This window comes from Scyliorhinus canicula, chromosome 11 (assembly GCF_902713615.1).
Source record: "Scyliorhinus canicula chromosome 11, sScyCan1.1, whole genome shotgun sequence".
NCBI lineage: Eukaryota > Metazoa > Chordata > Chondrichthyes > Carcharhiniformes > Scyliorhinidae > Scyliorhinus > Scyliorhinus canicula.
This window is the reverse complement of record NC_052156.1, coordinates 2,149,044-2,173,266: the sequence shown is the minus strand read 5'-3', so window position 1 is coordinate 2,173,266 and position 24,223 is coordinate 2,149,044. Positions and strand designations below refer to the sequence as shown.

At 54.4% G+C, this 24,223-nt stretch overlaps 1 protein-coding gene across 1 annotated transcript in view; it reads left to right on the top strand.

Annotated features, from left to right (window-relative positions):
- LOC119973625 (sodium- and chloride-dependent creatine transporter 1-like) overlaps positions 1 to 24,223 on the top strand; it is a 161,057-nt gene that overhangs the window by 39,660 nt on the left and 97,174 nt on the right. Inside the window, exon 2 of the mRNA XM_038812006.1 lies at positions 1,727 to 1,972. Coding sequence (XP_038667934.1) covers positions 1,727 to 1,972 — 246 coding nt within the window. The remainder of the gene's footprint in view (positions 1 to 1,726; positions 1,973 to 24,223) is intronic.

Sequence of the window (24,223 nt, the reverse complement as noted above, 5' to 3'; positions counted from 1 at the left end):
ATTTGGCCCATCGAGTTTGCTAGGCCATTCGATCAAGGCTGATCTCATCCTGGCATTAACTCCATCGTCCTGCCCGTTCTCCATAACCCTTCAACACATTACCAATTAAAAATCTGTCTAACTCCTCCTTAAATTCACTCACTGTCCCAGCATCCACCGCTCTCTGGGGTAGCGAATTCCACAGATTCACAACCCTTTGGGAGTAGTTTTTCCTCAAATCTGTTTTAACTTTGCTTCCTCTTATCCTGAGACTATGCCCCCTCGTTCTAGAATGCCCCACAAGAAGAAGCATCCGCTCCACGTCTTCTTTATCCAGACCTTTTAGCATCTTGTATACCTCAATTTGTTCCCCCTCATTCATCCAAACTCTAGAGTATCGGCCTAAACTACTCAATCCCTCTTTATACGACAAACCCCTCATCTCTGGAATCACTCGAGTGAATCTCCATTGAACTGCCTCCATTGTTACTACATCTTTCCTAAATTAAGGGGACCATAACTGTGCTCAATACTCCAGGTGCAGTCTCACCAATGCCTTGTGTAGTTCCACTAACACTTCCTTACCTTTATACTCAATTCCTTTAGCTATAAATGCCAACATTCCATTCACTTTCTTTATTACCTGCTGTACCAAAGGGTCAGTACTGAGGGAGTGCAGCACTGTCAGAGGGTCAGTACTGAGGGAGTGCTGCACTGTCAGACGGTCAGTACTGAGGGAGTGCCGCACTGTCAGAGGGTCAGTACTGAGGGAGTGCCGCACTGTCAGAGGGTCAGTACTGAGGGAGAGCCGCACTGTCAGAGGGTCAGTACTGAGGGAGTGCCGCACTGTCAGAGGGTCAGTACTGAGGGAGTGCCGCGCTGTCAGAGGGTCAGTACTGAGGGAGTGCCGCACTGTCAGAGGGTCAGTACTGAGGGAGTGCCGCACTGTCAGAGGGTCAGTACTGAGGGAGTGCCGCACTGTCAGCGGGTCAGTGCTGAGGGAGTGCTGCACTGTCAGAGGGTCATTACTGAGGGAGTGCTGCACTGTCAGAGGGTCAGTACTGAGGGAGTGCAGCACTGTCAGAGGGTCAGTACTGAGGGAGTGCCGCACTGTCAGAGGGTCAGTACTGAGGGAGTTCTGCACTGTCAGAGGGTCAGTACTGAGGGAGTGCCGCACTGTCAGAGGGTCAGTACTGAGGGAGTGCCGCACTGTCAGAGGGTCAGTACCGGGGGAGTGCTGCATTGTCAGAGAGTCAGTACTGAGGGAGCGCTGCACTGTCAGAGGGTCAGTACTGAGGGAGTGCTGCACTGTCAGAGGGTCAGTACTGAGGGAGTGCTGCACTGTCAGAGGGTCAGTACTGAGGGAGTGCCGCACTGTCAGAGGGTCAGTACTGAAGGAGTGCCGCACTGTCAGAGGGTCAGTACTGAGGGAGTGCTGCACTGTCAGAGGGTCAGTACTGAGGGAGTGCTGCACTGTCAGAGGGTCAGTACTGAGGGAGTGCTGCACTGTCAGAGGGTCAGTACTGAGGGAATAATTGACACTCAACCAACGTTATGTGGTCATCGTGCTGATTATGGGATCTTGCTGTGCACACATTTGCGGCAGTGTTTCCTACTTTGCATCAATGACTGCACATGAAACGATACGCCTTTGACTGTAACATCCGGGGATTGCGATCACTGTTATTTCGATGCACATTCGTTCTTTATCCCTCTTTATTATCTGTATTGTGTCTGTTTTCTGTAGGTGGAAATGGTTGTTCCCGGGCCCCTGACACAGAAAGCACTGAACTGGGTGGAGACCTGGAGTCTGTTCATGAAGATAAATCAGTATTGACTCCCCTCGTTGTGACAAATGGGTGCGTTAAGGATCCGATAGCAGAACGTGAGACCTGGACGCGTCAAATGGATTTCATCATGTCGTGCGTCGGCTTTGCTGTGGGTCTGGGTAACGTTTGGCGATTCCCATACCTGTGTTATAAAAATGGAGGGGGTGAGTAACGCTGTCATAGCTCCAGAACTAAAATCACTGCAATTCTCTCAAAATCCTCATTTCATTCAGTACAAATCACATTATTCACACAGGTGAGGATTTACCAGAATATAGAATTTTAACGATGGAGAAAGATGGGATGGGTTTGTTTTTGTTGGAGTGGAGGAGGCCGAGGGGCAGGTTTAATTGAGGAAAATTATGAGGGGGACTGGATAGAGTGGAAAAGAAGAACATTGTTCCCTAAGCAGAGAGGACAATGATCACAGGACGGACATTTAAAATAACCGATTAGAGGGGAGTTGAGGAGGACCTTTTTGTGCCCAGAGAGTGGTTGGTATCTGGAAGTCAGTGCCTGAGTGAGAGCGGGCGGAACCCTGAACCCATTTACAAAATGCTCAGGTCTAACTCGAGATGCTGGAACCAGCAGACCCGGGGCCGAAGGGTGGGATTAGACACAATAATTCTGCAGCTAACGCAGATGGGATAGGTGTGAATCTTTCTCTGTTTCAATGTTTTACTTTCTCTGGTATTAACTCACAATAAATCAGTGTGAATGAGAGATCTGGGGCGGGATTCTCCGATCTCCGGGGCTGAAATCCGGTTCGGCGATCAGCCGGAGAATCCCCGTTTGTACCGAAATTGGGGCCGGCGCTGCTATCGGGTACTCGACGCCGTTGGGACGGCCTCAGGACGTCACCTGAGACCCTCCCTCGATGCTCCGCCCCCCCGATGGGCCGAGGGCGTGGGCCACTTATGCTATTTGATTTGTATACCCTGTGGGACCCCTACAGACTGAATCGAGCGCTGCCACAGGCTGGGAGGGGGAACCGTTCAGCAGGTAGCGGGGCTTTGGCGGGGGCTGGGGGCATTGATGGGTGAGTGGTTCGGGGTGGCTGAGCCTGGTTAAGGGGGGCAGTTTTTGTTAGGCTGGATCCGCGAGTGGCCGATGCCGTGTTGCAAGGCACGGCCGCTGGAGGCCCCAGCCGTGCGCATGCCCTGCCACGGAGCCAGCAATTCACCCCCCACCAGATAGAGGATCGGTGCAGTGTTCGCACAGTTTTTTGCGGACTTAAAACGTCACTGTTCTTACATTCAGCGTCAAATCGGAGAATCCAGAATCTGGTACCACCTCTGGGTTCGGCTGACAGCATCAGCATTTTGTTACCTTTTTTAAATATAAATTCAGTGCACCAATTATATATATATATTTCAATTAAGAGGCAATTTAGTGTGGCCAATCCACCTAGCCGACACATCTTTGGGTCGTGGGGATGAAACCCACGTAAACATGGGAGAATGTGAAACCTCCACACGGACAGTGACCCGGAACCGGGATTCAAACCCGGGTCCTCAGCGCCATAGACTGCAGTGCTAACCACTGTGCCACGTGCCGCCCTCCAGAAAGATCAGTGTTAACCTCGGTGCCTCGGTGCAGGTGACAGCCAATGGTTGGTGTGCCTGTGTAGAGGGAGCTTTACTCTGTATCTAACCCCGTGCTGTACCTGTCCTGGGAGTGTTTGATGGGGACAGTGTAGAGGGAGCTTTACTCTGTATCTAACCCCGTGCTGTACCTGTCCTGGGAGTGTTTGATGGGGACAGTGTAGAGGGAGCTTTACTCTGTATCTAACCCCGTGCTGTACCTGTCCTGGGAGTGTTTGATGGGGACAGTGTAGAGGGAGCTTTACTCTGTATCTAACCCCGTGCTGTACCTGTCCTGGGAGTGTTTGATGGGGACAGTGTAGAGGGAGCTTTACTCTGTATCTAACCCCGTGCTGTACCTGTCCTGGGAGTGTTTGATGGGGACAGTGTGGAGGGAGCTTTACTCTGTATCTAACCCCGTGCTGTACCTGTCCTGGGAGTGTTTGATGGGGACAGTGTAGAGGGAGCTTTACTCTGTATCTAACCCCGTGCTGTACCTGTCCTGGGAGTGTTTGATGGGGACAGTGTGGAGGGAGCTTTACTCTGTATCTAACCCCGTGCTGTACCTGTCCTGGGAATGTTTGATGGGGACAGTGTAGAGGGAGCTTTACTCTGTATCTAACCCCATGCTGTACCTGTCCTGGGAGTGTTTGATGGGGACAGTGTAGAGGGAGCTTTACTCTGTATCTAACCCTGTGCTGTACCTGTCCTGGGAGTGTTTGATGGGGACAGTGTAGAGGGAGCTTTACTCTGTATCTAACCCCGTGCTGTACCTGTCCTGGGAATGTTTGATGGGGACAGTGTAGAGGGAGCTTTACTCTGTATCTAACCCCATGCTGTACCTGTCCTGGGAGTGTTTGATGGGGACAGTGTAGAGGGAGCTTTACTCTGTATCTAACCCTGTGCTGTACCTGTCCTGGGAGTGTTTGATGGGGACAGTGTAGAGGGAGCTTTACTCTGTATCTAACCCCGTGCTGTACCTGTCCTGGGAGTGTTTGATGGGGACAGTGTAGAGGGAGCTTTACTCTGTATCTAACCCCGTGCTGTACCTGTCCTGGGAATGTTTGATGGGGACAGTGTAGAGGGAGCTTTACTCTGTATCTAACCCCGTGCTGTACCTGTCCTGGGAATGTTTGATGTGGACAGTGTAGAGGGAGCTTTACTCTGTATCTAACCCCGTGCTGTACCTGTCCTGGGAGTGTTTGATGGGGACAGTGTAGAGGGAGCTTTACTCTGTATCTAACCCCGTGCTGTACCTGCCCTGGGAGTGTTTGATGGGGACAGTGTAGAGGGAGCTTTACTCTGTATCTAACCCCGTGCTGTACCTGTCCTGGGAGTGTTTGATGGGGACAGTGTAGAGGGAGCTTTACTCTGTATCTAACCCGTGATGTACCTGCCCTGGGAGTGTTTGATGCGTACAGTGCAGAAGGAGCTTTACTCTGTATCTAACCCTAAACTGTACCTGTCCTGGGAGTGTTTGATGGGGACAGTGTAGAGGGAGCTTTACTCTGTATCTAACCCTGTGCTGTACCTGTCCTGGGAGTGTTTGATGGGGACAGTGTAGAGGGAGCTTTACTCTGTATCTAACCCCGTGCTGTACCTGTCCTGGGAGTGTTTGATGGGGACAGTGTAGAGGGAGCTTTACTCTGTATCTAACCCCGTGCTGTACCTGTCCTGGGAATGTTTGATGGGGACAGTGTAGAGGGAGCTTTACTCTGTATCTAACCCGTGATGTACCTGTCCTGGGAATGTTTGATGGGGACAGTGTAGAGGGAGCTTTACTCTGTATCTAACCCCGTGATGTACCTGCCGTGGGAGTGTGATGTACCATCAATTGAACGCGAGACGAGTTGCTGAACAAAAGTATGGCTTTAATCTTCTAGATGTTAGCCCTGCGGTCGATTACAGTAGAAGGACGAACGCCGGGAGTACTGGGTAGTTATACCCTGCCCTGGAGGGTAACTCAACCTCTCGACCAATCGGGGAGCCGTCACATGATTGGTCTCAACCAACTGGTCGAGAGGCACATGACCGACCAGGGCCAATGGTAAGCCAGTGTTCTGCATAAATGGCAGGCAGCTATGCTAATCGTACCACCACAGAGTGTTTGATGGGGACAGTGTAGAGGCAGCTTTACTCTGTATCTAACCCCGTGCTGTACCTGTCCTGGGAGTGTTTGACGGGGACAGTGTAGAGGGAGCTTTACTCGGTATCTAACCCCGTGCTGTACCAGTCCTGGGAGTGTTTGATGGGGACAGTGTAGAGGGAGCTTTACTCTGTATCTAACCCCGTGCTGTACCTGTCCTGGGAGTGTTTGATGGGGACAGTGTAGAGGGAGCTTTACTCTGTATCTAACCCCGTGCTGTACCTGTCCTGGGAATGTTTGATGGGGACAGTGTAGAGGGAGCTTTACTCTGTATCTAACCCCGTGCTGTACCTGTTCTGGGAGTGTTTGATGGGGACAGTGTAGAGGGAGCTTTACTCTGTATCTAACCCCGTGCTGTACCTGTCCTGGGAGTGTTTGATGGGGACAGTGTAGAGGGAGCTTTACTCTGTATCTAATCCCGTGCTGTACCTGTCCTGGGAGTGTTTGATGGGGACAGTGTAGAGGGAGCTTTACTCTGTATCTAATCCCGTGCTGTACTTGTCCTGGGAGTGTTTGATGGGGACAGTGCAGAGTGAGCTTTACTCTGTATCTAACCCCGTGCTGTACCTGTCCTGGGAATGTTTGATGGGGACAGTGTAGAGGGAGCTTTACTCTGTATCTAACCCCGTGCTGTACCTGTCCTGGGAGTGTTTGATGGGGACAGTGTAGGGGGAGCTTTACTCTGTATCTAACCCCGTGCTGTACCTGTCCTGGGAGTGTTTGATGGGAACAGTGCAGAGTGAGCTTTACTCTGTATCTAACCCCTTGCTGTACCTGTCCTGGGTTTTTGGGTTTCGATGCAGCTGCAGATTCACTCTGCCTCATTCTCTCTCCAGTTCTATTGGGTAGCTTTATTTGTCGGTTCTGTTCCATCAGCGGCTGGAATACCCACAGTTCCTTTCACTAAATGAGAAACACTGTCTGAGATCCACCATCCACAAAAACATCCTTGCAGGATTTGGAGTGATCAGCTTTTTTTTAATATAATTTTTATTGGAATATTTTACAGAAAATATAAAACATAACGACAAACAATGAAATGCAACAAAATAACCCATAATAACTGTAACACCCCCAGACCGTATCGGCGCATGTATCCCATCCCCCACCCCCCCAACCCTAATGAACAACAAAAGAACTTTAAAAATATTAAAATTAAATAAACAATCATAGTCATTGTCGGCCCCCCCTTTTCCCTCCCCGGGTTGCTGCTGCTGCTGTCCCCGTACCCTATCGTTGAGCCAGAAAGTCGAGAAAAGGCTGCCACCGCCTAAAGAACCCTTGTACCGACCCTCTCAGGGCGAATTTGACCTTCTCTAGCTTAATGAAACCCGCCATGTCATTGATCCAGGTCTCCACGCTTGGGGGCCTCGCATCCTTCCATTGTAGCAAGATCCTTCGCCGGGCTACTAGGGACGCAAAGGCCAGCACACCGGCCTCTTTCGCCTCCTGCACTCCCGGCTCCACCCCAACCCCAAAAATCGCGAGTCCCCATCCTGGCTTGACCCTGGATCCCACCACCCTCGACACTGTCCTCGCCACCCCCTTCCAGAACTCCTCCAATGCCGGGCATGCCCAGAACATATGGGCATGGTTCACTGGACTCCCCGAGCACCTGACACACCTGTCCTCACCCCCAAAGAACCTACTCATCCTCGTCCCAGTCATGTGGGCCCGGTGCAGCACCTTGAATTGGATGAGGCTAAGCCGCGCACACGAGGAGGAAGAATTAACCCTCTCCAGGGCATCAGCCCATGTCCCGTCTTCGATCTGTTCCCCCAGTTCCCCCTCCCACTTAGCTTTCAGCTCCTCTACTGACGCCTCCTCCACCTCCTGCATAACCTTGTAGATATCAGATATCTTCCCCTCTCCGACCCAGACCCCCGAAAGCACCCTGTCGCTCACCCCCCTCGCGGGAAGCGAAGGGAATCCCTCCACCTGTCGCCTAGCAAATGCCTTTACCTGCAGATACCTGAACATGTTCCCCGGGGGGAGCCCAAATTTCTCCTCCAACTCCCCCAGGCTCGCAAACCTCCCATCAATAAACAGGTCCCTCAGCTGTCTGATGCCCGCTCTGTGCCAACCCTGAAATCCCCCATCAATGTTCCCCGGGACGAACCTATGGTTCCCCCTTAACGGAGCCTCCATCGAGCCCCCCACTTCTCCCCTATGTCGCCTCCACTGCCCCCAAATCTTGAGGGTAGCTGCCACCACCGGACTCGTGGTATACCTCGTAGGAGGGAACGGCCACGGCGCCGTTACCAGGGCCCCCAGGCTTGTATCGCCACAGGACGCCCTCTCCATCCGTTTCCATGCTGCCCCCTCCCCTCCATTACCCACTTGCGCACCATCGACACATTGGCCGCCCAAGAATACCCCGAGAGATTGGGTAATGCCAGCCCCCCACCATCTCTACCCCGCTCCAAGAAGACCCTCTTCACCCTCGGGGTCCCATGCGCCCAAACAAAGCTCATGATGCTGCTAGTCACCCTTCTAAAAAAGGCCCTAGGGATAAAGATGGGCAAACACTGAAAAAGGAACAAGAGCCTCGGGAGAACCGTCATTTTGACGGACTGCACTCTACCCGCCAACGGTAACGGCACCATGTCCCACCTTTTAAATTCCTCCTCCATCTGCTCCACCAGCCTGGTAAAATTAAGCTTATGGAGAGTCCCCCAACTCCTGGCCACCTGCACCCCCAGGTATCTGAAACTCTTCACTGCCCTCTTAAATGGGAGTCTCCCGATTCCCTCCTCCTGATCACCCGGGTGTATTACAAATACCTCGCTCTTGCCTAAATTTAACTTATAGCCCGAGAAGCCCCCAAATTCCGCTAACAGCTCCATCACCCCCGGCATTCCCCCTTCTGGATCCGCCACATACAACAGCAGGTCGTCCGCATACAGCGATACACGATGTTCCTCCCCACCCCGCACCAGACCCCTCCATCTCCCTGACTCCCTCAACGCCATAGCCAAAGGTTCAATCGCCAGTGCAAAGAGCAAGGGGGACAGGTGGAGTGATCAGCTTTGCTGTGCTAACCTTTCACCTACTTTTGATTGGCAATAGCACTGAACATTTCCATTTCCAATCTCTGCTCCCACTTCAAGGCTGCTGCTGATGTCTGCAGTGGGTCAAGAGGTTTGTGAGGTCAGTGAATCCAGACAGTGTGTCTTCCACCTGTCTTCAATTTCTTAATTGTTTAAAAGGTCGTCTCCTTTTCTTTTTCAAAACGGAACCGCAAAGTGTTACAATCATTATTCAGTTTCACAAACTCATTTACTGGTATTTGTCAAAACCCCCCATTCTCTTCCTTCCCATTGCCCAGTGTACACTCTACCCCCCCCCCCCCCCCCCCCCCCCCCCCCCCCCGCACCGCTGCTTGTACCCACCCAGAAGAGGTAGGAGGAGAATTAGGCCATTTGGCCCATCATGTTGTCTCCACCATTCAAGAAGATCATAACTGATCTGCTAATCCTCAACTTCACTTTCCCGCCTGATCCCCATGATTCCCTCACAGATTAAACTCTGTCTGTCTCAGCCTTCAACATACTTAAAAAAAAAATTTAGATGACCCAATTATTTTTTTCCAATTAAGGGGCAATTTAGTGTGGCCAATCCACCTACCCTGCAGATCTTTGGGTTGTGGGGGCGAAACCCACGCAGACACGGGAAGAATGTGCAAACTCCACACAGACAGTGACCCAGAGCCAGGATCGAACCTGGGACCTCAGCGCCGTGAGGCAGCAGTGCTAACCACTAGGCCACCGTGCTGCCCCTGCCTTGAACATACTTAATGACCCAAAATAATTCCATAGATTCACTCCCCTCTGAGAGAAGAAATTCCTCCTCATCTCTGTCTGAAATTAGCGACCCCTCACTCGGAGATTCTGCCTCCTCTCCTGGACTCTTCCATTCGAGGAAATAACCTTTCAGCAACTTCCCTGTCATCCAATTCGACTGTGCAGAATGAGGCTATTCGGCCCATCGAGTCTGCGCCGACCCTTTGAAAATGTACCCTGCCCAGGCCTGTCCCACCTCCCCAACCCCACCTAACCCTCGGTCACTAAGGGCAATTTATCATGGCCAATCCATCTTTGGACTGTGGGAGGAAACCGGAGCACCCGGAGGAAACCCGCGCACACACGGGGAGAACGTGTAGACAGTGACCCGATGTTGGAATTGAACCAGGGTCCCTGGCGCTGTGAAGCCACCGTGTCACCTGTGAATCCGACATGTCTCAATAAGGTCGCCTCTCATTCTTCCAAACTCCAATGAGAACAGGCCCGACCTACTCAACCCCTCCTCATGAGAAAATCCCTCCATGCCCGGGGTCAACCCAGTGAACCTTCTCTGGACGGCCGCCAATGTCCATTTATCTTTCCTTGGATAAGGGAACCAAACTGTTCACAGTATTCCAGCTGCTGTCTAACTCGTGCCTTGTATAGTTTTAGCAGCACTTCCCTATTTGTATACTCCATTCCCTTTGAAATAAAGGCCAACATTCCATTTGCCTTCCCAATAATCTGCTGAATTTACAGGTTAACTCTTTGTGATTTATGCACGAGGGCCCCAGATCCCTCTGTGCTGCAGCTTTCTGCAGTCTGTCTCCATTTAAATAACATTCAGCTCCTTCATTCTTCCCAACAAAGTGCAGAACTTCACAGTTTCCGACATTATATTCCAAGGGCGGCACGGTACCACAGTGGTTAGCACTGTTGCTTCACAGATCCATGGTCCTGCGTTCAATTCCCGGCTTGGGTCACTGTCTGTGCGGAGTCTGCACGTTCTCCCCGTGTCTGTGTGGGTTTCCTCCGGGTGCTCCGGTTTCCTCCCACAAGTCCCGAAAGACGTGCTGTTTTGGACATTCTGAATTCTCCCTCTCTGTACCCGAACAGGCGCCGGAATGTGGCGACTAGGGGATTTTCACAGTAACTTCACTGCAGTGTTAATGTAAGCCTACTTGGGACACTAATAAAGATTATTATTATCTGCCAACTTTCTGCCCAATCACCTAACCACTCTGTAGACTCTGTGTCGTCGTCCCCACTTTGTGTCATCCGCAAACTTGGCAATAGTAAATTCACTTCCCTCGGCCAGGTCATTAATATATATTGTGAATGATTGTAGCCCCATCCCTGTGGCACTCCACCAGTTACAGATTGCCATCCTGAAAATTCTCCTCTTATCCCAACTCTCAGTCTTCCATCAATTAGCCAATCCTCTATCCATGCTAATACACTACCCCAATACCGTGGGCTCTGATCTTATTAAGTAGCCTTTTGTGTGGTACCTTATCAAGTGCTACTTGGAAATCCAAGTATATTACATCTACTGTTTCTCCTTTATCTATCCTGTTTGTTACTACCTCAAAGAATTGTAATAAATTTGTCAGGCATGATTTCCCCTCCAAGAATATTCTGCATTTCTAAACGCTCTGCTGTTACGTCCTTTATAACAGACATTTCCCCAATGACAGAATTTAAGCTAACTGGCCAATAGTTACCTGGGGCAGAATTCTGTTTTCCTGAGGCTAAGTGTTGACGCCATCGGAAACGCCATCGTGTTTCTTGACAGCGTCAACACGGCCCCAGGATCAGCAATTCTGGCCCTTAGCAGGGGGCCAGTACGGCACTGGAGCGGTTCACGCTGCTCCCGCTGCTCCCGCTGCTCCCGCTGCTCCCGCTGCTCCCGCTGCTCCTGCTGCTCCCGCTGCTCCCGCTGCTCCTGCTGCTCCCGCTGCTCCCGCTGCTCCTGCTGCTCCCGCTGCTCCCGCTGCTCCCGCTGCTCCCGCTGCTCCCGCTGCTCCCGCTGCTCCCGCTGCTCCCGCTGCTCCCGCTGCTCCCGCTGCTCCCGCTGCTCCCGCTGCTCCCGCTGCTGCTCCCGCTGCTCCCGCTGCTCACGCTGCTCCCGCTGCTCCCGCTGCTCCCGCTGCTCCCGCTGCTCCCGCTGCTCCCGCTGCTGATCCCGGTGTCAACTGGGCGCCGTGGGATCCGCGCACGTGCAGTGGCTCACTTCAACGGTCCTGACGTAACATGGCGCGGGGCTCCGGGGGCCGGTACGTAGGAAAGGAGGCTCCCAGCCACAGAGGCCGTGGGCCCCGAATACGGGCCAGGCCACATCGGAGGCCCCCCCGAGGTCGGAACCCCCCACAGGCCGCCCCCGACCCTTCCATGTCGAGTTCCCGCCGGCTGAGAGCAGGTGTGGACGGCACCGGCGGGACTCGGTGTTTTCACGATGGCCGCTCGGCCCATCCCGGGCTGAGAATCAGCCGGCTGGCTGCGTAGAGCGGCCCGTGACCGGTGCTGTGCCAACCACGCCAGCGCCAACGCCGCTGATTCTCCACCGCGTGCCAGTATCGGGGCAGCATGGCGCTGATTCTCCATCGCGTGCCAGTATCGGGGCAGCATGGCGCTGATTCTCCATCGCGTGCCAGTGTCGGGGCAGCATGGCGCTGATTCTCCATCGCGTGCCAGTATCGGGGCAGCATGGCGCTGATTCTCCATCGCGTGCCAGTGTCGGGGCGGCATGGCGCTGATTCTCCATCGCGTGCCAGCATCGGGGCAGCATGGCGCTGATTCTCCATCGCGTGCCAGTGTCGGGGGGGCATGGCGCTGATTCTCCATCACGTGCCAGTGTCGGGGGGCGGCATGGCGCTGATTCTCCATCGCGTGCCAGTGTCGGGGGGGCATGGCGCTGATTCTCCATCGCGTGCCAGTGTCGGGGCGGCATGGCGCTGATTCTCCATCGCGTGCCAGTGTCGGGGGGGCATGGCGCTGATTCTCCATCGCGTGCCAGTATCGGGACGGCATGGCGCTGATTCTCCATCGCGTGCCAGTATCGGGGCGGCATGGCGCTGATTCTCCATCGCGTGCCAGCATCGGGGCGGCATGGCGCTGATTCTCCATCGCGTGCCAGTGTCGGGGGGCATGGCGCTGATTCTCCATCGCGTGCCAGTGTCGGGGCAGCATGGCGCTGATTCTCCATCGCGTGCCAGCATCGGGGCAGCATGGCGCTGATTCTCCATCGCGTGCCAGCATCGGGGCAGCATGGCGCTGATTCTCCATCGCGTGCCAGTGTCGGGGGGGCATGGCGCTGATTCTCCATCGCGTGCCAGTGTCGGGGGGCGGCATGGCGCTGATTCTCCATCGCGTGCCAGCATCGGGGCAGCATGGCGCTGATTCTCCATCGCGTGCCAGTATCGGGGCGGCATGGCGCTGATTCTCCATCGCGTGCCAGCATCGGGGCGGCATGGCGCTGATTCTCCATCGCGTGCCAGTATCGGGGCGGCATGGCGCTGATTCTCCATCGCGTGCCAGTGTCGGGGCAGCATGGCGCTGATTCTCCATCGCGTGCCAGCATCGGGGCAGCATGGCGCTGATTCTCCATCGCGTGCCAGCATCGGGGCAGCATGGCGCTGATTCTCCATCGCGTGCCAGTGTCGGGGGGCGGCATGGCGCTGATTCTCCATCGCGTGCCAGCATCGGGGCGGCATGGCGCTGATTCTCCATCGCGTGCCAGTGTCGGGGGGCGGCATGGCGCTGATTCTCCATCGCGTGCCAGTGTCGGGGCAGCATGGCGCTGATTCTCCATCGCGTGCCAGCATCGGGGCGGCATGGGGCTGATTCTCCATCGCGTGCCAGCATCGGGGCAGCATGGCGCTGATTCTCCATCGCGTGCCAGCATCGGGGCGGCATGGCGCTGATTCTCCATCGCGTGCCAGTGTCGGGGCAGCATGGCGCTGATTCCCCATCGCGTGCCAGCATCGGGGCGGCATGGCGCTGATTCTCCATCGCGTGCCAGCATCGGGGCGGCATGGCGCTGATTCTCCATCGCGTGCCAGCATCGGGGCAGCATGGCGCTGATTCTCCATCGCGTGCCAGTGTCGGGGGGCGGCATGGCGCTGATTCTCCATCGCGTGCCAGTGTCGGGGCGGCATGGCGCTGATTCTCCATCGCGTGCCTGTGTCGGGGGGGCATGGCGCTGATTCTCCATCGCGTGCCAGTGTCGGGGGGGCATGGCGCTGATTCTCCATCGCGTGCCAGTATCGGGGCAGCATGGCGCTGATTCTCCATCGCGTGCCAGCATCGGGGCAGCATGGCGCTGATTCTCCATCGCGTGCCAGCATCGGGGCAGCATGGCGCTGATTCTCCATCGCGTGCCAGCATCGGGGCAGCATGGCGCTGATTCTCCATCGCGTGCCAGCATCGGGGCGGCATGGCGCTGATTCTCCACCGCGTGCCAGCATCGGGGCAGCATGGTGCTGATTCTCCATCGCGTGCCAGCATCGGGGCGGCATGGCGCTGATTCTCCATCGCGTGCCAGTGTCGGGGCGGCATGGCGCTGATTCTCCACCGCGTGCCAGCATCGGGGCAGCATGGTGCTGATTCTCCATCGCGTGCCAGTGTCGGGGGGCATGGCGCTGATTCTCCATCGCGTGCCAGCATCGGGGCGGCATGGCGCTGATTCTCCATCGCGTGCCAGCATCGGGGCGGCATGGCGCTGATTCTCCATCGCGTGCCAGTGTCGGGGCGGCATGGCGCTGATTCTCCATCGCGTGCCAGTGTCGGGGGGCATGGCGCTGATTCTCCATCGCGTGCCAGTGTCGGGGGGCATGGCGCTGATTCTCCATCGCGTGCCAGTGTCGGGGCAGCATGGCGCTGATTCTCCATCGCGTGCCAGTGTCGGGGGGCATGGCGCTGATTCCCCATCGCGTGCCAGTGTCGGGGGGCATGGCGCTGATTCCCCATCGCGTGCCAGTGTCGGGGGGCATGGCGCTGATTCCCCATCGCGTGCCAGTGTCGGGGCAGCATGGCGCTGATTCTCCATCGCGTGCCAGTGTCGGGGGGCATGGCGCTGATTCCCCATCGCGTGCCAGTGTCGGGGCAGCATGGCGCTGATTCTCCATCGCGTGCCAGTGTCGGGGCAGCATGGCGCTGATTCTCCATCGCGTGCCAGTGTCGGGGGGCATGGCGCTGATTCCCCATCGCGTGCCAGTGTCGGGGCAGCATGGCGCTGATTCTCCATCGCGTGCCAGTGTCGGGGCAGCATGGCGCTGATTCTCCATCGCGTGCCAGCATCGGGGCAGCATGGCGCTGATTCTCCATCGCGTGCCAGTGTCGGGGCAGCATGGCGCTGATTCTCCATCGCGTGCCAGTGTCGGGGCGGCATGGCCCTGATTCTCCATCGCGTGCCAGCATCGGGGCGGCATGGCCCTGATTCTCCATCACGTGCCAGTGTCGGGGGGCATGGCGCTGATTCTCCATCGCGTGCCAGCATCGGGGCGGCATGGCCCTGATTCTCCATCACGTGCCAGCATCGGGGGGCGGCATGGCGCTGATTCTCCATCGCGTGCCAGTATCGGGGGGGCATGGCGCTGATTCTCCATCGCGTGCCAGTGTCGGGGGGCATGGCGCTGATTCTCCATCGCGTGCCAGTGTCGGGGGGCGGCATGGCGCTGATTCTCCATCGCGTGCCAGCATCGGGGCGGCATGGCGCTGATTCTCCATCGCGTGCCAGTGTCGGGGGGGGCATGGCGCTGATTCTCCATCGCGTGCCAGTGTCGGGGCGGCATGGCCCTGATTCTCCATCGCGTGCCAGCATCGGGGCGGCATGGCGCTGATTCTCCATCGCGTGCCAGCATCGGGGCAGCATGGCGCTGATTCTCCATCGCGTGCCAGCATCGGGGCAGCATGGCGCTGATTCTCCATCGCGTGCCAGCATCGGGGCAGCATGGCGCTGATTCTCCATCGCGTGTCAGTGTCGGGGGGCATGGCGCTGATTCTCCATCGCGTGCCAGTATCGGGGCGGCATGGCGCGATTCACGCTGGTCACAGGGTTTCTCCGGCCCGGCCCAGGACTGAGAGATTCCCGCCCGTGTTTCTTGTCTTCCTTTCTAAATAAGGGTGTTACATTGGCAGGTTTCCAATCCTCTCAGACTTATCCGGTATATCCTTCTAAGGATTCCTGGAAGATTACTACCAGTGCATCCACTAATTCTGCACCTACTTCCTTTAATATCCTGGGATGTAACCCATCAGATCCAGGGGATTATCGGCCTTTAGCCCAATTTCATTCCTGAGTACTTTTTATCTCGTGATTATTATTGTATTTATTTCTTCCGCCAAATTGCCCCAGGGTTGTTTATTTTTCGGATGTTATTAGTATCCCCACCTTGAGCACAGACACACTGTCAGAGGGTCAGTACTGAGGGAGTGCTGCACTGTCAGAGGGTCAGTACTGAGGGAGTGCTGCACTGTCAGAGGGTCAGTACTGAGGGAGTGCCGCACTGTCAGAGGGTCAGTACTGAGGGAGTGCCGCACTGTCAGAGGGTCAGTACTGAGGGAGTGCCGCACTGTCGGAGGGTCAGTACTGAGGGAGTGCCGCACTGTCAGAGGGTCAGTACTGAGGGAAAGCTGCACTGTCAGAGGGTCAGTACTGAGGGAGTGCTGCACTGTCAGAGGGTCAGTACTGAGGGAGCGCTGCACTGTCAGAGGGTCAGTACTGAGGGAGTGCTGCACTGTCAGAGGGTCAGTACTGAGGGAGTGCCGCACTGTCAGAGGGTCAGTACTGAGGGAAAGCTGCACTGTCAGAGGGTCAGTACTGAGGGAGTGCTGCACTGTCAGAGGGTCAGTACTGAGGGAGTGCCGCACTGTCAGAGGGTCAGTACCGAGGGAGTGCCGCACTGTCAGAGGGTCAGTACTGAGGGAGTGCCGCACTGTCAGAGGGTCAGTACTGAGGGAGTGCCGCACTGTCAGAGGGTCAGTACTGAGGGAGTGCCGCACTGTCAGAGGGTCAGTACTGAGGGAGTGCTGCACTGTCAGAGGGTCCGTACTGAGGGAGTGCCGCACTGTCAGAGGGTCAGTACTGAGGGAGTGCCGCACTGTCAGAGGGTCAGTACTGAGGGAGTGCCGCACTGTCAGTGGGTCAGTACTGAGGGAATGCTGCACTGTCAGAGGGTCAGCACTGAGGGAATGCCGCACTGTCAGAGGGTCAGTACTGAGGGAGTGCCGCACTGTCAGAGGGTCAGTACTGAGGGAGTGCTACACTGTCAGAGGGTCAGTACTGAGGGAGTGCCGCACTGTCAGTGGGTCAGTACTGAGGGAGTGCTACACTGTCAGAGGGTCAGTACTGAGGGAGTGCCGCACTGTCAGAGGGTCAGTACTGAGGGAGTGCCGCACTGTCAGAGGGTCAGTACTGAGGGAGTGCTGCACTGTCAGAGGGTCAGTACTGAGGGAGTGCCGCACTGTCAGAGGGTCAGTACTGAGGGAAAGCTGCACTGTCAGAGGGTCAGTACTGAGAGAGTGCTACACTGTCAGAGGGTCAGTACTGAGGGAGTGCCGCACTGTCAGAGGGTCAGTACTGAGGGAGCGCCGCACTGTCAGAGGGTCAGTACTGAGGGAATGCTGCACTGTCAGAGGGTCAGTACTGAGGGAGTGCCGCACTGTCAGAGGGTCAGTACTGAGGGAGCGCTGCACTGTAGGAGGGTCAGTACTGAGGGAGTGCTGCACTGTCAGAGGGTCAGTACTGAGGGAGTGCCGCACTGTCAGAGGGTCAGTACTGAGGGAGTGCCGCACTGTCAGAGGGTCAGTACTGAGGGAGTGCCGCACTGTCAGAGGGTCAGTACTGAGGGAAAGCTGCATTGGTGGTGGTGCGACTTTTGGATGAGTTGTTCAATGGATGTGAAATGATCCCATGGCCACTGGCTGTACAATGATAAAAGACAGAATTACTGGAATTTTTGTAGCGCCTATCATAGCCTCAGGATGTTTGTAAGCACTCAAAAAACAATGAAGTGTTTTTAAGTGTAATCTCGGAACAACAATGGGCAGCACGGTAGCATTGTGGATAGCACTGTGGCTTCACAGCGCCAAGGTCCCAGGTTCGATTCTGGCTTGGGTCACTGTCTGTGTGGAGTCTGCACATCCTCCCCATGTCTGCGTGGGTTTCCTCCGGGTGCTCCGGTTTCCTCCCACAGTCCAAAGATGTGCAGGTTTGGTGGATTGGCCATGCTAAATTGCCCTTAGTGTCCAAAATTGCCCTTAGTGTTGGGTGGGGTTACAGGGTTATGGGGATAGGGTGGAGGTGTGGGCTTGGGTAGGGTGCTCTTTCCAAGAGCCGGTGCAGACTCGATGGGCCGAATGGCCTCCTTCTGCACTGTAAATTCTATAATTCTATGAAACAGCAGCCAAAGTGCACACAGCAATATCCCACAAGCAGGATTCTGATAATGACGCAATAGTGTCTTCAGGTTAATTTAGAAAGAATGACAGACTCTGGGAGATCAGGGAGAAACTCCTCTGCACTTCATCAAAACGTTGGCCATGGGATGTTAGAGCGCAGACAGGGTCTCAGTTTCAACCAGCTCATGGCAAAGACAGCAGCTGTGACAGTTCAGCACTCCCTCAGCCTAAAGCTTCTGAATGCAACTTTAATCGGCAAGCACCTGATTCAGGAGAGAGAGTGCTGCTTACTGAGCAACAGGAGGAGAGGCCACTCCAGCATCCTGGGGCGAACTGTAACCCTTCAAACATCAGCTCTAACATAGACTATTCTGTCATTAGCACATTGCTGTTTGTGTGACCTTCCTGCGTATAAATTGGGTTCTGGGTTTTCCTATAGGACACCAGTGACTGTAAACATGATCTTTACTGGCCGGATACTTCGTGTATCTGAGGTTGTGGAAGGAGATTAATCTAGACTAATGTGAGGTAATGCATTTTGGTAGGTCTAACATAGAGGGGAAATATACCGTAAATGGTAAAACTCTCAGGAATATAGAAAGTCAGAGAGATCGGGACGTGCAGGTCCACAGATCTCTGAAGGTGGCAACACAAGTGGACAAGGTAGTCAAGAAAGCAGACGGAATGCTCACCTTCATTGGATGGGGCATCGAGTATAAAAACTGGCAAGTCATGCTACAGTTGTATAGAACCTTGGTAAGGCTGCACTTGGAATATTGCGCACAATTCTGGCTGCCACATTACCAGAAGGATGTGGAGGCTTTGGAGAGGGTGCAGAGGAGGTTTACCAGGATGCTGCCTGGTCTGGAGGGTGTTAGCTATGTGGAGAGGCTGAATAGACTCGGACTGTTTTCATTAGAATGACGGAGGTTGAGGGGCGGCCTGATAGAGGTCTACAAGATTATTGGGGGGGGGGGGGGGGGGGGGCATGGATAGAGTGGATAGGCAGGCACTCTTTCCCAGGGTGGAGGGGTCAGTCACTGGGGGCATAGGTTTAAGGTCCGTGGAAGGAGATGTGTGAGGCAGGGTTTTTACACAGAGGGTGGTGAGTGCCTGGAACACGTTGCCAGGAGAGGTTGTGAAAATGAAATGAGAAATGAAAATCGCTTATTGTCACGAGTAGGCTTCAATGAAGTTACTGTGAATAGCCCCTAGTCGCCACATTCCGCCGCCTGTTCGGGGAGGCTGTTACGGGAATCGAACCGTGCTGCTGGCCTGCTTTCAAAGTCAGCGATTTAGCCCTGTGAGCTAATTAACGGCGTTCAAAAGGCATCTCGCCAAACACATGGATAGGGTGGGTATAGAGGGAGACGGCACAAGGAAGTGCTGAGGGGTTTGGCCAAGGTTGGTATCATGGCCAGTACAGGCTGGGAGGGCCGAAGGGCCTGTTCCTGTGCTGTATTGTTCTATGTGGTACAGAAATGCTCTCTTGTGTTTGTCCACCAATCTCCCAGGAGACCAATTGGCTTTGGACCGGCAGCTGCTGTGAACATATTTTCTTTTAGAATGTCTGAAAGTCAGAGGTTGCAATCAGCCAGGACAGACTTTGTGGGGCTGAATGTCGTTCTCCTGTTTCTGACAATGTGTGGCCGGCAAGCTGGCCCTGGATCACCCTGGCAGAGATTAATAATGAAATCATGTTGTATTTAAATAAGAATCCTCAGACTATGAATCTAATGGCAGGAATCATTGGAGTGAACAGGGCTTGTTAATCCAATAGCCTCACCTTCATTACTAATATCACAAAGTCTTTAACTCTTTGTCCTCCTCAGCAGATCACAAAACCAGCGTTTATTACACACAGTACGTGTGTTGTGAGGTTGTCACGTTATATTAAAGACTGATCATTACTCGAGGGTGCAGATAGAAAACCACAAGGTGTTCTTACCCCCTCGGAGCGTCAGGACTATCACATTCCCCGTATTTCACTGAATACAAGCGTCCCCATAACAGGGGATTAGATCGCTGGTATAAAACCCCAACCTGGGTGCAGGTCGAGGAGGGAGATCCTTCAGGGAGTCGAGATTCTGTACTGTAAATAAACCTAACCTTGGTTCATGTCTGCTACATTAGCGGATTCCACACAAATATTTCCCCCAACCCACACGACACATTCCATCAGCATCAAACTCCATCAGCTATTCAGCTTCAGATCTGAGGGACAACACATTGACACTGACATTAAATGATGGCTCTGCTTGCAAAGGACACAGAAAGGCAACACAATCGGCAAAACAAGAATCCACAAACTGAATCTAATCTAATTCAGAAAGAACACATTTTATCGGTCCCTCGGTTTATCTCCAATCTCAAAGTGATTACTGAGGATAAAACTCTGATGCTAATTTCGGAGACTTGAACTCTGCTCGGGTGGGAATGCAGTCTTTATTCTGAGAAAGGAACGCTTTGTGACAGTATAGTACTCACACGAATGGACTAGTAATCTGACGATCCTTGACTAACCCCTTCCGAGAATCGGAGGTTTAAGTTCCGCTCCAGCAGTTTCGGAATTTGCGTTTGCTGTTTTAAATTCGCTCATGGAACATGGGCCTCATTACTATCATTACTAGAGCAGCATTTATTATCCTTGAGAAGGTGTTGGTGAGGCACGTGCTCGAACCGCTGCAGTCCGTGTGGTGTAGATACACCCACAGTGCTGTTAGGGAGGGAGTTCCAGGATGTTACCCCAGAGACAGTGAAGGAACTGTGATATATTTCCAAGTCAGGGTGGTGAGTGACTTGGAGGGGAACCTCCAGGTGGTGGGGTTCCCAGGTACCTGCTGCTCTTGTCACAGAACCATGCAGTGCAGAAGCGACCCTTCAGACCATCGAGACTGCACAGCTGCATGAAAGACACCTGATCTGCCAATCCTAATCCCATTTGCCAGCACTTGTCCCATAGCCTTGAATGTAGCAGCACGGTAGCATTGTGGATAGCACAATGGCTTCACAGCTCCAGAGTCCCAGCTTCGATTCCTGGCTTGGATCACTGTCTGTGTGGAGTCTGCACATCCTCCCCGTGTGTGTGTGTGTTTCCTCCGGGTGCTCTGGTTTCCTCCCACAGTCCAAAGATGTGCAGGTTAGGTGGATTGGCCATGATAAATTGCCCTTGGTGTCCAATATTGCCCTTAGTGTTGGGTGGGGTTACTGGGTTATGGGGCTAGGGTAGGGGTGTTGACCTTGGGTAGCGTGCTCTTTCCAAGAGCCGGTGCAGACTTGATGGGCCGAATGGCCTCCTTCTGCACTGTAAATTCTATGATAATCTATGAATTTTAAGGCGTGCCAAGTACTCATCCAGGTGCTTTTTGAAGGATTTGCAACCCGCGTCTCCCCCCCTCCCAGGCAGCGCGTTCCAGACCCTCACCCACCCTCCCAGTCAGTGCGTTCCAGACCCTCACCCACCCTCCCAGGCAGTGCGTTCCAGACCCTCACCCACCCTCCCAGGCAGCGCGTTCCAGACCCTCACCCACCCTCCCAGGCAGTGCGTTCCAGACCCTCTCCCACCCTCCCAGGCAGCGCGTTCCAGACCCTCACCCACCCTCCCAGGCAGTGCATTCCAGACCCTCACCCCCCCTCCCAGGCAGTGTGTTCCAGACCCTCACCCCCCCTCCCAGGCAGTGCGTTCCAGACCCTCACCCCCCCTCCCAGGCAGTGCGTTCCAGACCTTCTCCCACCCTCCCAGGCAGTGTGTTCCAGACCATCACCACCCTCTGGGTAAAAATGTTTTTCCTCAAATCCCCCCTAACCCTCCCACCCCTCACTTTGAACTTGTGTCCCCCTCGTAACCCTAACCCTAATAACCCCAACCCTAATCCAAAAAAAATATTAGGGTTAGCTTTCAGCTAAGGGGAACAGCTGCTCCCTACCCACCCTGTCCATCCCCTCAATCTTGTCCACCTCGATCAGGTCTCCCCTCAGTCTCCTCTGCTCCAGAGAAAACAACCCAAGCCTATCCAACCTCTCTTCATAACTGAAATGTTCCATCCCAGGCACCATCCTGGTGAATCTCCTCTGCACCCCCTCCAGTCCAATCACATCCTTCCTATAATGTGACGACCAGAATTGCCCACAGTGCTCCAGCTGTGGCCTTACCAATATTCTACACAACTCCAACATGACCTCCCTGCTTCTGTAATCTATGCCCCGATTGATAAAAGCGAGTGTCCCATATGCCTTTTTCACCCCCCCTATTAACCTGCCCTTCTGCCTTCAGAGATCTATGGACAAACACGCCAAGGCCCTTTTGTTCTTTGGAAGGTCAGCCAGTGTCAGGCCATTCATTGAATACTTGCTTGTCAAATGACCCTTGTCCTTCTCGATGGGAGTGGTAGTGGGTTTGTCCTTCTCGATGGGAGTGGTAGTGGGTTTGTCCTTCTCGATGGGAGTGGTAGTGGGTTTGTCCTTCTCGATGGGAGTGGTAGTGGGTTTGGAAGGTGCTGTCTGAGGAATCTTGGTGAGTTACTGCAGTGCATCTTGTAGATGACCTACGACCCTCACCAACTTCCTCAGATGCACCATAGAAAGCATTCTTTCTGGTTGTATCACAGCTTGGTATGGATCCTGCTCTGCCCAAGACCGCAGGAAACTACAAAAGGTTGTGAATGTAGCCCAGTCCATCAGGCAAACCAGCCTCCCATCCATTGACTCTGTCTATAATTCCCACTGCCTCGGACCCCACGCACCCCGGACATACTCTCTTCCATCGCCTTCCGTCAGGAAAAAGATACCAAAGTTTGAGGTCAGGTACCAACCGACTCAAGAACAGCTTCTTCCCTACTGCCATCAGACTTTTGAATGGACCGACCTCGTATTGAGTTGACCTTTTCTCTATACCTTGTTATAACTGTGACATTATATTCTGCAGTCTCTCCTTCCTTCCCTATGTACGGTATGCATTGTTTACACATGATGGAACGATCAATTCACGAGACACGTGTTTTAAGATATGAACAGTGGTTTTAACCTACTTACTACAGAGCCAGCCTGTTACCCGTTGAACTCTCGATGAACTGCAGGCTGGCTCTGGTCACGGTTATTTATACAGCAGTCAAGGGGGAGGAGTCATGGGTGGAGCCCTGTACAAACTCCTGAGCATTCCCAGAGCTACTCCCCCTAGTGGTCGGATAACGCTACTGCGCTTACAATGGTATTGCTAAATACAGTGTGAATTACTACGTTACATTCACCACATTCACCCCCTGCAAAAAAATCAAGTCCGGCGGGGGTGGTAGTCTACAACGTCAGTCTGTCCGGTGGTCGAATTGTCCGCTGTGATCTGCGGAGCACCGGGGTTGCAGCCTCTTGCGGTGGCTGGATGGGTGTTGTGTGCTGGGGTACGATGGGGGACTCCAGGGAGGGTTGTGTCCGAGCTTCATACTCTCCTGGTTCAACCGGGGACTGGGGGCGCTGGGGGCTGGCTGGCGCGGGGGCGCGGAACTGGTGGAGCGAGCTCGTGGGCTCGGGAGCGCGAGGGGGGGGGCAGCATGGGGTGTAGGGTGAGGGGTCCTTCTGTGGGGGTAGAGAAGGCGCTGGATCCGGCGGGTGCCAGATCCCAGAGGGATACTGTGTCCTGGCGGCCGTCAGGGAACTCGACGAATGCGTACTGGGGGTTGGAGTGGAGCAGGCGCACCTTCTCAACAAGGGGGTCGGTTTTGTGCGCCCTGACGTGTTTCCTCAGGAGTACCGGGCCCGGTGTCCTCAGCCATGCCGGAAGTGAGACCCCCGTGGTAGTGCCCCTGGAAAAAATGAAGAGCCTCTCGTGAGGGGTCTGATTGGTCGCTGTGCATAAGAGGGACCTAATAGCGTGAAGCGCGTCTGGGAGGACTTCCTGCCACTGGGAGACTTGGAGCTTTCTAGACCGGAGGGTCAGTAGGACGGTCTTCCAGACCGTCGCGTTCTCCCTTTCCACCTGCCCGTTCCCCCTGGGGTTATAGCTGGTAGTCCTGCTCAAGGCAATGCCCTTGTCGAGCAGGTACTGACGCAGCTCGTCACTCATGAAGAACGAACCCCGGTCGCTGTGTACGTAGCTGGGGAAACCAAACAGGGTGAAGATGCTATGCAGGGCCTTAATGACTGTGTGGGAGGTCATGTCGGGGCACGGGATAGCAAATGGGAAATAGGAGAACTCATCTAGGACGTTTAGAAAGTAAACGTTCTTGTTAGTTGAGGGGAGTGGCCCTTTGAAATCAATCGCGAGGCGTTCAAAGGGCCTAGAAGCCTTGACCAGGTGGGCCCTGTCTGGTCTATAGAAGTGCGGTTTGCACTCCGCACAGATCGGGCAGTCCCTGGTCCCCGCTTTTACCTCCTCGTTGGAGAAAGGCAGGTTTCGGGCTCTGATGTAGTGGGCGAACCGGGTGACCCCCGGGTGGCAGAGGTCATTGTGGATCTTTTTAATCGGTCGATCTGCGTGCTGGCGCATGTCCCGTGGGATAGGGCATCCGGAGG